Source organism: Arachis duranensis, chromosome 9 (assembly GCF_000817695.3).
Source record: "Arachis duranensis cultivar V14167 chromosome 9, aradu.V14167.gnm2.J7QH, whole genome shotgun sequence".
NCBI classification, from domain to species: domain Eukaryota; kingdom Viridiplantae; phylum Streptophyta; class Magnoliopsida; order Fabales; family Fabaceae; genus Arachis; species Arachis duranensis.
Window position 1 is genome coordinate 109,929,268 of NC_029780.3, and position 13,555 is coordinate 109,942,822.

Below are 13,555 nucleotides of genomic sequence, written 5' to 3' on the forward strand. Positions count from 1 at the left end.
TAAAAATAAAGTTTGGTCACTTCTATAACAAAATTCACCATATTTTAGTTAGTTAAATTGAAAATACATTATCGTGCATTTCATATAATTTGGTGTGTCTAAATTAAAACTCAACATTATTTAATGATAAAGTAATAAGGCATAACTGCTTAGAATTAAATCTATCATCAGTAAATTTAGATTCTCAATATTCTTGACAAATGATAAAAATTTTCCTTAACAACATACGAGTAGAATTTACAAAGTTGTGCCTTGTGTTAACAACGAGCTCAGCTCAGCAAGAAAATAGATAGATTATAAGGAACGAACATCTACCGAACCTATTGACATGAATATTAGCATCACCACTTATTTCGATGTCTCATTTTCAATCTACGGTAAAGGACCTCTACACCCAAAATTTATGAACAGGAAAAGAATTGAGATTTAGAACAATACACATCTTAGAAGTAATTTTTGGGTCCTAATAGCTACATTTCATTTCATATCATGTATATGTACAAATATTCACCAACCAAGAAACGTGCTAGGCAGCCAAGTGCATATGCTCCTAACTATGGATCAAGCTGATACTCAGGCTTGTCAAAATCACCATTCCGGAGTGTGCTTCCCACCACCCCATTTTCAACACACTGCAATTCATTATTACAAAGTCAACAACAAAACCAAGTTAAGAAATCAGTGCCTTGTATCCAATGCCAAAGAAACTAAAATCACATTACTCTATGGACAAAATTGACCTAACATTATGTGGGTTAGGCATAAGTTGGAAGATTGAAACACATTTTCTATCCTTTAATTACTTGTTTTACAAGTTGAAGATCATGGGGTGGTTCACTTGTAACAAACTGAAATGACTTAAATTATGGATCAACTAATCATAATGGCTAATTATCCACCATAAAAAATACAGTCTGTAGGTAGATCAATTGGAAACAAATTTATGGCTGCTGGGTTGAAAGTGAGTCCCCTGAAAGAGAAGCAATTTTAACATTGGAGACACAGACAACAAAATATCATCAGAGATTAAAATCGACTAGCTGCCAGGAACCATACCAACGCGATAGTACTAGCTGCCAGACATATGGAATAAAGAACTCCTCCGGATGACTCTCTTGTTCATATGTGAAGCGCAGTTGAGTGAACATCTGCCAAACAAGATAGAACCTAAATACCTAATTATACTCCCTATTGGAAATAAACCAGAATAACTTAATCTTACTCTATCTTACCTTCATTCCATCACCCCGCCAAGAACGACAATTGACAATTATCACCTGAAGCACTTCTTTTACGGACCAATCGCCACTCACTCTTTGAGCATCCATACGACTATTGAAAAAATCCAAGACCTGCAATATTAATAAATAAATTATATATTCTGACACTAAGGACTCATGAGATGATGCATCACAAAGACAATATTTCACAAATCTAACTGAAGATACAACAGAATTTGCGCTCTGAAAGGAATCAAGATTTCAAGGATAAGCTGTGACTTAAATAAAATGCACTGCACGTACAGTATAAATGTTCTCAAGCAGTTCACTAAATCGTGGATGATTCTTGAATGGCTGAAAGACTTCCTGCCTATGCATTATTGCATATACTACCTGCTCGAATCACACAAGAAAGCACCAGGATAGGTGTAGAAGGTTATAATGTAAATTTTTTAATAGTGAGCCAGATAGAACTATATGTTATAAATCTGCAATCAATAAAAGTTGAAGATCATATCATACCTCGGGATTCCGAGGCAGTGCATAAGTCAGGATTGCATTTATTATTTCCAGTACCAGCCTCAAGAAGTCAGTATAAATGTGCAATTCAGTTGACTGTACAAAAAATATAAATTAGAAAAAGAAATAGCCTAAAGTTTATAATCAAACGAATAATAGAAGTGCTTAGACAATACATACCATATCCTCTATTAGGCTGTTTCCCTCAATCAAGTTGCCTTTTTCATTATGGAGCTTATTATCTCTGCGATCTGCTAGTTTATTATACCTAATGTGAAGCAACAATATGGTCAAATTGTTATCCCAGAAACTGCAGTCAGTTAAGATATAAATATGAAATAGAGATAGTATATTATTACAGAGGCCAAGAAAAAAGGTAGACATACTTGCGTGAGAGCATATCAAAAAGGCTAACTAGTCTCTGAGACGCATATGCACTCAATCGGTGGACATGAGGAGCCATGTTTGCCAGAGTTGCCAAACATGTTGTATGCAGATAAACATCCTATCATATTGAAAACAAATTAAATGACCAAAGGAAAGGATATGTGAATAAAATAAAGAGCACTTTCAGTAGTTATATAAAAATTAACCAATTATGTAAATAGTGGTTCTAAGATTGAAATACACATCCCTTCTACTGGTATCCATGGGTAATTACTTATGAAGTCACTGTCTCCAATATACATAATTAAATATGATAAACAGATTTGAGTCCCTTCTTATATCTTACTCTCAGGTTTGTACAAGCGCAAACTATATTACTACAATTAAGAAATTAGGTGTCCCTTTACAGAAGCTACTTTCAGTATAGAATATCTTTAGTTCACACTAAATAAAGACATCAGTACAAATATGAGCCATAAGAACTAGGGACAAAGTAATCCAATAAAAGGGAAAGATGTCATGTCAGTATCATCAATAACAAAGTCATGAGAACAGAGAATCATATTAATTTACCTGTATTTTATAACATATATATGCAATTTCCCAAATAAATTATCAGGCAGAGAAGTTTCATATAGGTGAGACAGAGACTGAGCTAATAGACCAGCTAAGTTTAAGGATCATACCCGAAGTTTAGACAAATTATACTGTACAGTTCTGATAAGAATTATGACCAAGAGGGAACCAAGAGAAGTCTGATGCAGAAGACGTTCCTTGTACCATGGAACACCAGTCAAAATCTATCCAGGAAAATAGCACATCAGCATTTAGGACATACTTGCAGTTTTACATAGTTTAGTGCCAAAAGACAACACCTACCAGTTTATGAATGCTTGCATTAAAAGAAGAGTCTTGACTGAGTATGAGGAGTATAATCAGCAACATGTAAATTTGATTAGCTGTTCTCCTTGGAGCATTGTATAGAGCTTCCAGAATGGGCATTAACTGTTAATTTCATTAGATAGATAAAGGTCACAATAAGGCTCAATTGTCAGTCATTGTAGAAGCAGCAGCAGGACTCATGATTTAGAATGACTTGAGAAAGTGGCAGTCACATATATCATATTGATAATCAAGTAAACACATGAATCATAAAGTAATAAGCCTCCACAGGATTCTATTTCAAAGTCTTCTTTTGACTTCTAGACATATTAATTCATTCCCACTTCCTCCATAGGAGAAACTTTAAGTTTGCTACCACATACCAAGGTATCCATGTCAGTCCGCACCAAGACATACTCCAGAAAGGCAGAATTTCCTTGCAACAGTGAGTAAAGTAGAAGAACAGCAGCCTCATCAGCCAAGCATCTGTGGAGGAATAAAAGTGATAACGTTTTAGAAACTGATGTGTTTAGAAGCACCAGTATATAATTCAGGACACTTAATGCAAAACTGGAAGTCGATAACCAGGAGACACTAGGACCTCTAACCAAGAAACTGATGCACCAAGGACACAAACATCTTTTTCTTTTCTTTTCTTTTCTTTTTTTTTCATTTCCCTCTTTCCAATTAATATTAATTGGGTGAACAGAAAGTTATGAGAAACAAGCTCTCTTTTCTTTATTTATAATAAAACTTGCATACAACTAGTTCATGGTCCAATCATCTCACACTAGGAAATCATAAATTTTTGAGTGATCATGATTACATACATCTACTGACATGCCAATTGTATTTCCTGGAGCATGAATCAAATGAATCCACAAGTATGCATGATATAGATGTAGTATAAGGGAGCAAGCTACTCACATGCCAAGTGTATCAAACAATGAAGCAAATGGCAATTTTACAAGCTGACCAGAGTGTGCATTGCCCTCAACATCTACTCGATCCACTGCATTCAAACGACTAATGAAAATTGCTCACTTACTCAATCAACTGAATGAAGTAGAGATATGAAAGATATATTACATTCACAATCAACTGCATGCTCTAAGGCCTTGCAATAAGGGTTGTCGGAAAAATATTGATTTTCTTTGTTATTCTCAGTGGCAGAGTAATCCTCACTCACAACACATTTATGATGATGAATGAGAACAAGAAGCACGTGAAGACTGCTATCTGCTAGAGGATTTCTTGATCCATCACCCCTTGAACTAACCAAATAACTGAATGGCAGTAAAACAATATTTGCTGCAAATCAAGTACACACCAAAAGTAGCCCATCAGTAAGTTGCCAACCTCAAGACAAGAATCTTACAGCAACAAGAAAATTATGATATCAGAAAAAGCATAATTGACTACAAGGAATGCATAAACAGAAAAGTATATCAAGTGACCATACCAGCTGCAGAACCAACTCTCTGCAACACACTACTCTGGCTTCCTTCATAAAAGACGGAATAAGATGCCCTGTTAAATGGAGCGCCACTGCGAGTAATGAAATTTAAGAGTAGTCTGCGAACAACTGAACAAACCAGAGAGCTGTCCTGCAAAATTAACAATACCATAACCTCAAATTCACTATCTGCAAATACAGAGTAACACGGCAATGAAGGTTCAGTTCATGTCTGGACTTCGAACCTGAGCCATTGCAGCATCAAGAAATGGGTTCACATCATGTGGTCCAGGAGACGGCCCACAGAGAAGCTGAGTTGACATTGCAATAATCATAAAATTAAGCAGCTCTAGATGCAGGACATATGTGTTGGCACTATAATTTAAAGGAGAAAAACCTTGTAAGGACCAAATGTTCAAAATACCATGCAGAAACAACTAGCAGCTCCAGTTAGCCTTATATACATACCTCACATCTACTGAAGCAATAAAGTTCAGGACATTCCGCATAACAAAATTTTCAATTGTTTGATCTGTATAAAATATCCAAAGCAAAAATTATGAAATCTGAATAATACTGGTAATAATGTAATATGCACATATACAGCCAATTATTTGCTGCATTAATTGGATGTCTTATGACTAGAAAAATGATTATATAGATTAGATTTTATGGTTTATTATATTTGCAATTTTTCTGCATTTTTTTTGTACATATATATGCATTTTCAAGGCAATTCGCCATTTCCGCCATTTTCCGCAATGCCATCCGCCATTATTTTATGGTGGATTTTTGGCTCACCGCCATGAGCCGCCATCCGCAAAAAAAAACTATGCAGCCAAAAAAGAAAAAAGAAAAAAAGAAACTTGAAAGGGATAAATAATTTTCCTTTAAAAGAAAAAAAGTACACGCAGATGAAAGTGATGAAAAAAGCCGCGCCAGCCTCTACTTGAATCTTATACTAAAACAACACCCAAATCCATAGCATATATGAACAAAGTTAAATGAAATTAATATCTCAACAGATCATAAATCTAAATATGAAATGACAATTGCCACTCATACCTCCCAAAACATCCATTGGTATAGTCTCATTATCATCGAGAGATAGATGTAGCTCGACATATTCGCCTCGGAAACTCTCAATCAAGTGCTTCAGAAACACCGAACTGATGTACGCTGCATTTACAGCCTTTTCATAAACAAAGGGCGGCACCCCGGAAATAGACATGGACTCCTGCAAGCAGCACGCCATATGGAACAAAATCTTTGCAAGATGCCTAGTTTGACCATTGTTTTTTGCTGCAAAGACAATCAGCAAAATAAGATTTCCCATTAGAAACAAACTCAATCAACTTAACAGCATAATTAGCGTACTATGACCTAGTTCTATTAGAAACCCAATTTTTGTGACATAGCGTAACTAAATATCTGAACTCCGTCATAGTGTCATCATTCAACATTCTAGACCATAAATCTCAACAAAATTAAGTTCCTAGCAAACTCTATTACTCACTAATAGAACAATTGAAGCTCACCATGCAAGCCATTATCACTCTAAGCCTAAGAAAAACTGTGATCAGGGAAGTAGTAGCAATCGGAATAAGACTAACCCAATAGCTCACAAGCTTCTTGAACACGGTCACTGGGCCATTGAACATGGATGGGAAGCTCTAGAAGCTTCTGCCAGAACTCTGATGAAAGTGGGAAGGACTTGTCACCGATGAAGGTTCCGATCAGATACTCCGCCGTCTCCGGCGAGAACGCTTCGCCCCTGCGAGGCGTTGACGGCGCCGACCCCATTACAGAAAATAGAAATAATAAGAGGATTTTTCGTCGCGATGCGTTTGGTTCTTTCGGCACCGACACTCGTTGAAATCCCGTTCAAAGCAACGGCATTGTGCGGAAACTCGCCGAAAGATCAAAAGGGTTTGATCCGAAGGCGAAAACGGAGATGGGTTTTGAAAATCAGGCGAGTTCGTAGAAAGGGAACAGAGTGTGTGCAGGAAGACGAAGACGAAGACGAAGGAGCTTCGATACGAAGGTGTTTGGCAGAGAAATGAGTTGAGTTAATAAGGACGTATTTGGAATTCGGATATGTTTCACGCGTTGTTCAACAAAACAAAATTTGGGTTTTGTCCTTAATCAAATTTCCCTATTTCTAAATTATGAGTCCCTAATTGAATTCATTAAAACTCACCCTGAAGTATTACTTCAATAATTACAAGATTATCTTTAAGTGGGTTAAATACTAATTATCCTACCAGAGTCAAAATAAAACTATATTATTACTATTTTAGTAAATAAATTACTTATATTTTAATGAGATATAGTTCAAATGGCATAATTTTTTTTATATTCATCTAAAAGATTATAAATTCGAGTCTCTTTATTTTTAGTAAAAAATAAATAAATAAATTACTTATATGAAATAATGAATTCTCTTACTAACAAAAATACAAAATGGAGTGTTAAGTTGCATCATTTTATAAAAATAAAAAATTTTCCTTGACTAATATATTGAAAATATTATTTGTATATTAAAATTAATTATTAATATATTTTATATAAATATATATAATTTAATTTATTTTTAATGTGTATTTATATTTTAATATATATTTTATAATGATAGCTGATTTTAGTGTACTCGTAACATAATTATTAACATATATGTGTGTGTGGATATTTGAAGGTTGCAACGTGCATTTAGCCTAATATTTGACTCATCACCTAACATTATTATCGGTATAGTATCCGCCAAACACAAATATAATTGGTTTCCTTTTTCTCCCTTTGAGTCGTCAAACATACAAGTAGTTGGTACCTTTTTTTATTTCAATTTTTCTTTTGTGTATATATGATATAATGAAAGAGAAATTTTCGTACCTACATAAGTACACAACTAATTGATTTTTGGTTCATTTTAATACAATTATGATATTTATTATTATTGCTTGTGACACAAGGTGTTAAACTGGGCCTGATCTGTTTTCCCCGATTCAGCCTAGCTAGATCTATTTTCCTTCATCAATCAATTGACATTTAATACTCAATCACTGAAACTTGTGTTCCAAATTATTACTTGTATGTTGCCTAATTACACAAACATCATCATGTTGTAGCGAGCTATATAAAATTAGATTAGATATGACAGTACCAAGTTGATGCACATTTATTTATACGCACACATTACCTTCAACTGTAATACTCCAAAGAGCTGCACATGCTTTTCACAACTCTCGATCTCACCCTCACATGTTTTTGTGCTCTTCAATCCAATCGAATTTCAAACAAAGTTAGAAGGCCTTCCATTTCAATATGCTCTTTGAAATTAAATCCATGATTATGAAATGGATATAGAAAAATGGGACATGCCGGCCCAAACAATAAGTGCACCAACACAATTCACAATCAATGACCTTAGGGCTAGGGGACCCCAACGTTTGTATTAATTATTTTGTCTTACTCTTACAATTCTTTTCCAAATAACTCTCATGCATATATACTGCATACACAACTTAGACAAGTATATATAAACATGGATATCTAAAACATGAAAACATTTTTATGTATATATTTACTTAAACTACATACTATTCAAAAAGTATGCCTATGAAATATAGAAATTAAATAAAAATATGGATTTTGCAGGATGGTGAATTTATATATAAATGTGGTGGCAGGGGCAGGCAAAGTGCTCATGCATAGCATGTGCAACCTTATCACTTTGCAGCAAACTATGTGTGATATATTGTGATGATATCCAACTAAATTTATGTGTCAGTCATTGCCACCATCATTTCAAAATTTCTCCTATTCAAGGAAGCTAATGTCCCTGCCTTTTCTCTCCCTTTCCATTCAAGGAAATAAACTTAACATTTGCCAAACTTTATCTTAGCCATGTTCAAGGAATTTCACATGCATATATGAATTGATTGGTATTGCTATGCCTCCTTTCAATTCTGCTTCTGCTCCCATCTTATATGGCAGCTTATTACTTCACCCAAATTTAATGTCTTAATTATTATCCTAACAAAAATTAAACTATATATATTAAGACCATGTGTAATTTGATGCTTGAAAGAAGTTTCACTTTATGCTACTAATAACTAGATTTGTTTACTTTAAATACAGCATGCATGGATAGATGCTTAAAACCTTGCATAAGCTATCCAAAAACTTCACCTTTTAAGTATATTTAGCAATATAAAAATACTTCTTTATTTCTTAAAGTGGAATAACTATTTAACTTTATTTTAGTGATTGATAAAACTTTGAATATATATAGATCACACTAGAACATGTCTCTTCTTTCTTATTTCTCTGGAAACTCCTAGATCAATACTAATCAAAGATAAAGACAAAAGGGATTAGAGCTACAATTTAAAAGGAGAAGGTAGAAAATTAAGCACGAAAATCATTATTTAACACAAACTACAAGAAAAATAAACGCACTACTTTTTTGTTATTGTTGATTTCTATTAGTATTTTCTATATAACATATGAATATTTGGAGTGTAAATTATTGGTTTTAGCTTTCCTATAATTACATCTGCGATACAAATGCAATATGAAAAATTATATTAGTTAAAACCGGAGAGGAATAATTAAGTCAAATACATATAATGCAAACATAAACATTTCATCACTCCTGCTCCCGCTCATGGTGCACAAGGTTTGGATTAGCATCCTCTTAATTATCAAATAAAATTTTAGCTAGAATTTATTTAGTGGGAAAAATATAGCATAATTAATTAACGTGTCTATTGCTACTAACTGAACCAGTATATATATTCATTAATCAAAGGAATGCAAGAATTTTAATTAATTGGTATGTAATATAGAAACTGAAAAACGCATATTAGTTAATTAAATGGTATATAAGATATATGAATTAAGGGATTCATTCAGACCCTTATTATTGCATCACACGCTAGAATATTCAAGAGAGGTGATTATATGAGATATTACAAATTGGGACCAGACATATAAAAGTTAATCAAAGTAATCAAAATAAAATTAAATGTCAAGGAACAACCACCAAACTTGCATTATTCTAGCTAGTAAATATATGTTTATATGGTGTCAAAAGGTGTCCATTTTTTTCATACCATGTGCTTTAAATACGCAACAACATACAAAAAAGAGATTAGTGATATTATCTGAACTAATTTTTGAGAGAAATATTAATTTGAGGTGCTGCATAATTAAGCTTTTTAAATATATCAATAGAGAGACCCCTCAAATTAAATTATTTCTTTAAAACGTTCCCAAAAAATGTAGCACAAATAACATCTCTTGTTCACAAAATATTGCTATATATATATATATATATATATATGAAGGATCCTATTATTTATGAGGACTAGAAGCTAAATAACCAAGTTGTTCAGCCAAGACATCTACATCTTCAGCAGCTGCAAGAACATGTTCATCTTCAAAACCTTCATTCAACAAATCTTCCCAAAACACTTCATCAATATTATTATTATTATTATTATTTCTACTTACTCCAACTTGAGCATGATTATGATGATATTCACTGCTACTTTGTCCCTTAACATTCAAACCAAGAAGGTCCATCTCTGATACCTCAAAATCAAACTTGTTATCATTATCATCATCATCATCAATGTGTGATTCTAGTTTAATAAAAGTTGAGCAATCTTCATCAACAAAACCTAATAATCCATCATGATAACCTACTGCTACTTCAACATTATTGTTACTAGGTCCTTGATGAATAGGTCTCATCCTCTTATTAGAGAAAGCTTCCTCCAATTCCTTTCTCCAATCCTTTTGTTGAACCAATTGCTGCACAAAGTTTGGATTCTGCATTGCCCTTGCCATGAAGGTCATCATCTGCTGCTGTTTCTGCTCCGTCTTTCGAAGCTTAACTTCCATGGCTTGAATTTGGGACTTTGTAGTCTGCTGCTGTTGTCTGAGCTTCACCAGCTCCGCCATTAGTACCTGCCGGTCACGCCGCAACCGGTTGAGTTCTCCATCTAATCCACCAAACCTTCCAACTTCAACACAAGGGTCTAAACCTTGCTGGTGATGATGATGAGTTTGATTTGTCTTCCTCCTTTTGATGTTCTTCAAAAGCACCCTTTGCCCTCTAAGAAACATCTCATTAGCAAATTCCCACCTATCTGGATCTACCTTTTTAAAACCCTACAATATAATATCAATTTCTTCTTTATTGGTTTCAGCTAGAAAGCCATATTTACACCCTAATCATCAAAATAATACCAATAATCATCATATTCATGTAGTAACATTGCAGATGATGATATATATATACTTTTGTAATTTCCTACTTTATGCATATGGATGGTGTTGAAGATATTTAATTTGCCTAACAAAGTTTTGGTATTTTTAATTTGTAACTATTCATCAACAATCTACTATGTCCTACAATAGGGAAATTAAACCCAAATGATAGGAAAATTAAAATCAACCTAACAAGTACCAATTATATCATAACAAAAAGAAAATGTATAAAATAAAGTAAAATAGAACAACAGTAACATATTCCAGCAGCTTCATGAACTAACATAACGTTCAATGAAGATAATAAGCTTATCATAAACAAGACCTTTCTCATGAAGAAATAAGAAGAATGAAGACATGAGTTTATATAAGAAATGACTCACATAGGTGTTGAGTTGGCGGACAAAGCTGGAGAAATTGTTGTGCTTGAAGAATCTTGGGAGAAGGGTAATGGAGAAAGCTTGAGGATCCCACACAACGAAGCTGTTGTTTCCTTTGCTCCAAGAAACTATGTGATTTGTTGAAGGGTCTTCAACGATGTCATATGTCTTTGTCAGGAACGGCGGAGGACCACTCTCATTAAGCCCCTCCATTGGATGCGGCGGCGGCGCAGGCGGCGGAGGAGGAGGAACATCCACCACCATTGGATATGAAAAGGAACAAGACCCTTCTCCTAGATACTCCTCCTTCATTACTCTACCAACACCATGATCATCAGGATTCATTTTTTGGAACAATAAATCAAAACTTTGATGATCCGATGAGTGAAGATTTGACTTTGAAGAATGCAGTGAAGTGAAGCTAGCTATATATTCATTGAAAGAGAAAGAGAGAGATGTTATGGTATGTGATATATGGAGAAGGAGGAAATTAAAGTGTTTGGATTGGAGCTAGTGATGTGGATGAACCAGGAGACCACTCATGAGTTCTATTTGTTCTTCATCATTATTATTAGGTGAAAATTTAACGGTAGTTAATCCGATATATGTCATAATATTATTGAAAATTTTTATTAAATTAGTTAATAATTTATTTTTTAATAAATCAAAATAAAATTGATTTATTATAGCAACAATCATAAATTTAATTGTCCATATTATAATTATTAAATTTGATTTGATCCGATCGATTTATACAGCTAAATTATATTTAAATTTTTTGATAAAAAGACAAATATATTCTTGATTTTTATTTTAAAAGAATATGATCCAATGAGTTATTTAAATTGGTCGGTTCGACCAGATCTGATAACAATTAAGTTTATTATTATTGTTATAAAAAAATCAATTTTATTATAATTTATTAAAAAATTTAAAAATAATTAATTCATTAATACGTCCAATAATAATACGATACATAAGTGTTTTTACAAAAATACGTTTACGCGTCTTTATAAAAGTATTTTTTATAATTTAAATAATTTAATTAAATTTTTATCTAATAATTTTTAATTATTACATCTGAATTTCTACTTTATTATTATTAGATGTTGTTGTTATGTTCCTTTATTTAAATTAATTTTGTTTTTCTCTTTTTCACTTTTTCTTTTTTGGTGGCAAAGATATTATTTTATGACTAATGGGGAAGGTAAAGTGCAATGCAAATCCAACATGTCAAACCAGATATTTTTCTCACTCCTCCTTTGGGAAATGCCTTTATTTGCTTCTTAAAAAACCAAACAAGATATTTATATTAAAATATTTATGTTAATGTCTCTCTGCTCCTTTCTTTTGTTTTCTTGTCAACGGCAAAACTATGACCATGTGCTTAACAAAATTCTAAATGCTCTTTATCAATAATTATGTGCCACCTTAGCTTCAATATGCAACAACAATAATTATTCTTTGTTAAAGACATTAATTATATATATATATGTAGAACCAAGGTATATCTTTCTGATGAAATTAAACAAGTCCCACTATGCTGCTTACATATAACAATACAAATAAAAAATTAATGTATGAATCGTCAAAATAAAAAGAAGGTATGTATTGTTTGTTTTAGATTTGTTTCCTGTATTAATTAAATGGAAAGTGTTGTGAGTACGTGTCATTTGATGAATGAGAGTGGCATGTATATATATGGAGCCCCAAACCCACTCCTGAAGAAAGCAGTGACATTGCAACCGAAATCCATAACCAATCAACGTTTAGAAACCCAAGCACTGTTATTTATTTATTAATTACTTATTAACAAAAATATTATACAGATGGACGAATAAAAATTTGAATACGCGTATATTCCGTGTTTTGCATAATTTTGATGACGAACGTTAATTTTATAGTTACACTGTTATAGGTCTAGATTCAATGTTAGAAATAATAAACATGCTTTTAACATTATTTACCATATAAAATATAATCATAATCAATATATATGTTTTATTTTTTTTAATTTAAGTTGGTAAAAAAATACATAAATAATTACATATTTAATACGTTTTTTTAAATAATTTTTTTTTAAAAAATTATTTGATCTTCTACTTAATTTTTTTTCTCTTTTTATTTATGCTACACTTAAATTTTTCTTTTACAGTTTAATAAGAATTAAATTCTAAATTTTTTATTATATACATTTTTAATATTATGCTATAAAATCATTTTTTAAAAAAATTAAGCCGATAAAGATTACCTGAATAATTATATATGTCTAAATATATATATGATATTAAAAAATTTAAGGATCCTTAAAATTATAGTGTCCGACTTTCTTTGTAGCTAGTCACTATTGAATTAAGTGTGAGAGCGAATGAGACTGTGAGTAGACATAAATTTATATAAAAGAAATAATAAACTAATCAGGAATTTAATTCTTT

At 32.4% G+C, this 13,555-nt stretch overlaps 2 protein-coding genes across 2 annotated transcripts; both read right to left on the minus strand.

Annotated features, from left to right (window-relative positions):
• Positions 1–891: 891 nt before the first annotated feature.
• On the minus strand, positions 892–6,580 carry LOC107467029 (uncharacterized). The gene is made up of 17 exons (XM_016086036.3): positions 6,078–6,580; positions 5,530–5,766; positions 4,933–4,996; positions 4,710–4,839; positions 4,471–4,615; positions 4,098–4,319; positions 3,936–4,020; positions 3,392–3,494; positions 3,006–3,131; positions 2,813–2,926; positions 2,126–2,244; positions 1,920–2,007; positions 1,743–1,835; positions 1,524–1,613; positions 1,233–1,352; positions 1,057–1,148; positions 892–970 (listed from the first exon to the last, which is right to left on the minus strand). The coding sequence occupies exons 1-17, from the start codon at positions 6,265–6,267 to the stop codon at positions 892–894; spliced, it is 2,097 nt and encodes a 698-aa protein (XP_015941522.2). The 5' UTR covers positions 6,268–6,580.
• A 3,210-nt stretch (positions 6,581–9,790) lies between these two features.
• Positions 9,791–11,525, minus strand: LOC107466911 (heat stress transcription factor A-6b-like). The gene is made up of 2 exons (XM_016085916.3): positions 11,124–11,525; positions 9,791–10,641 (listed from the first exon to the last, which is right to left on the minus strand). Exons 1-2 carry the CDS (start codon positions 11,463–11,465, stop codon positions 9,820–9,822), a joined length of 1,164 nt encoding a protein of 387 aa, XP_015941402.1. The 5' UTR covers positions 11,466–11,525; the 3' UTR covers positions 9,791–9,819.
• Positions 11,526–13,555: the final 2,030 nt, after the last annotated feature.

Excerpts from the sequence above, each read along its gene's own strand:
- LOC107467029 (XM_016086036.3), bottom strand. The coding sequence starts at position 6,267 with ATGGGGTCGGCGCCGTCAACGCCTCGCAGGGGCGAAGCGTTCTCGCCG. Across the intron at positions 4,320-4,470 it reads GAGAGTTGGTTCTGCAGCTG|CAAATATTGTTTTACTGCCA; the intron begins GTATGGTCACTT and ends CTTGATTTGCAG. Across the intron at positions 2,927-3,005 it reads ATGCAAGCATTCATAAACTG|ATTTTGACTGGTGTTCCATG; the intron begins GTAGGTGTTGTC and ends TTTCCTGGATAG.
- LOC107466911 (XM_016085916.3), bottom strand. The coding sequence starts at position 11,465 with ATGAATCCTGATGATCATGGTGTTGGTAGAGTAATGAAGGAGGAGTAT. Across the intron at positions 10,642-11,123 it reads TCCGCCAACTCAACACCTAT|GGTTTTAAAAAGGTAGATCC; the intron begins GTGAGTCATTTC and ends ATTATATTGTAG.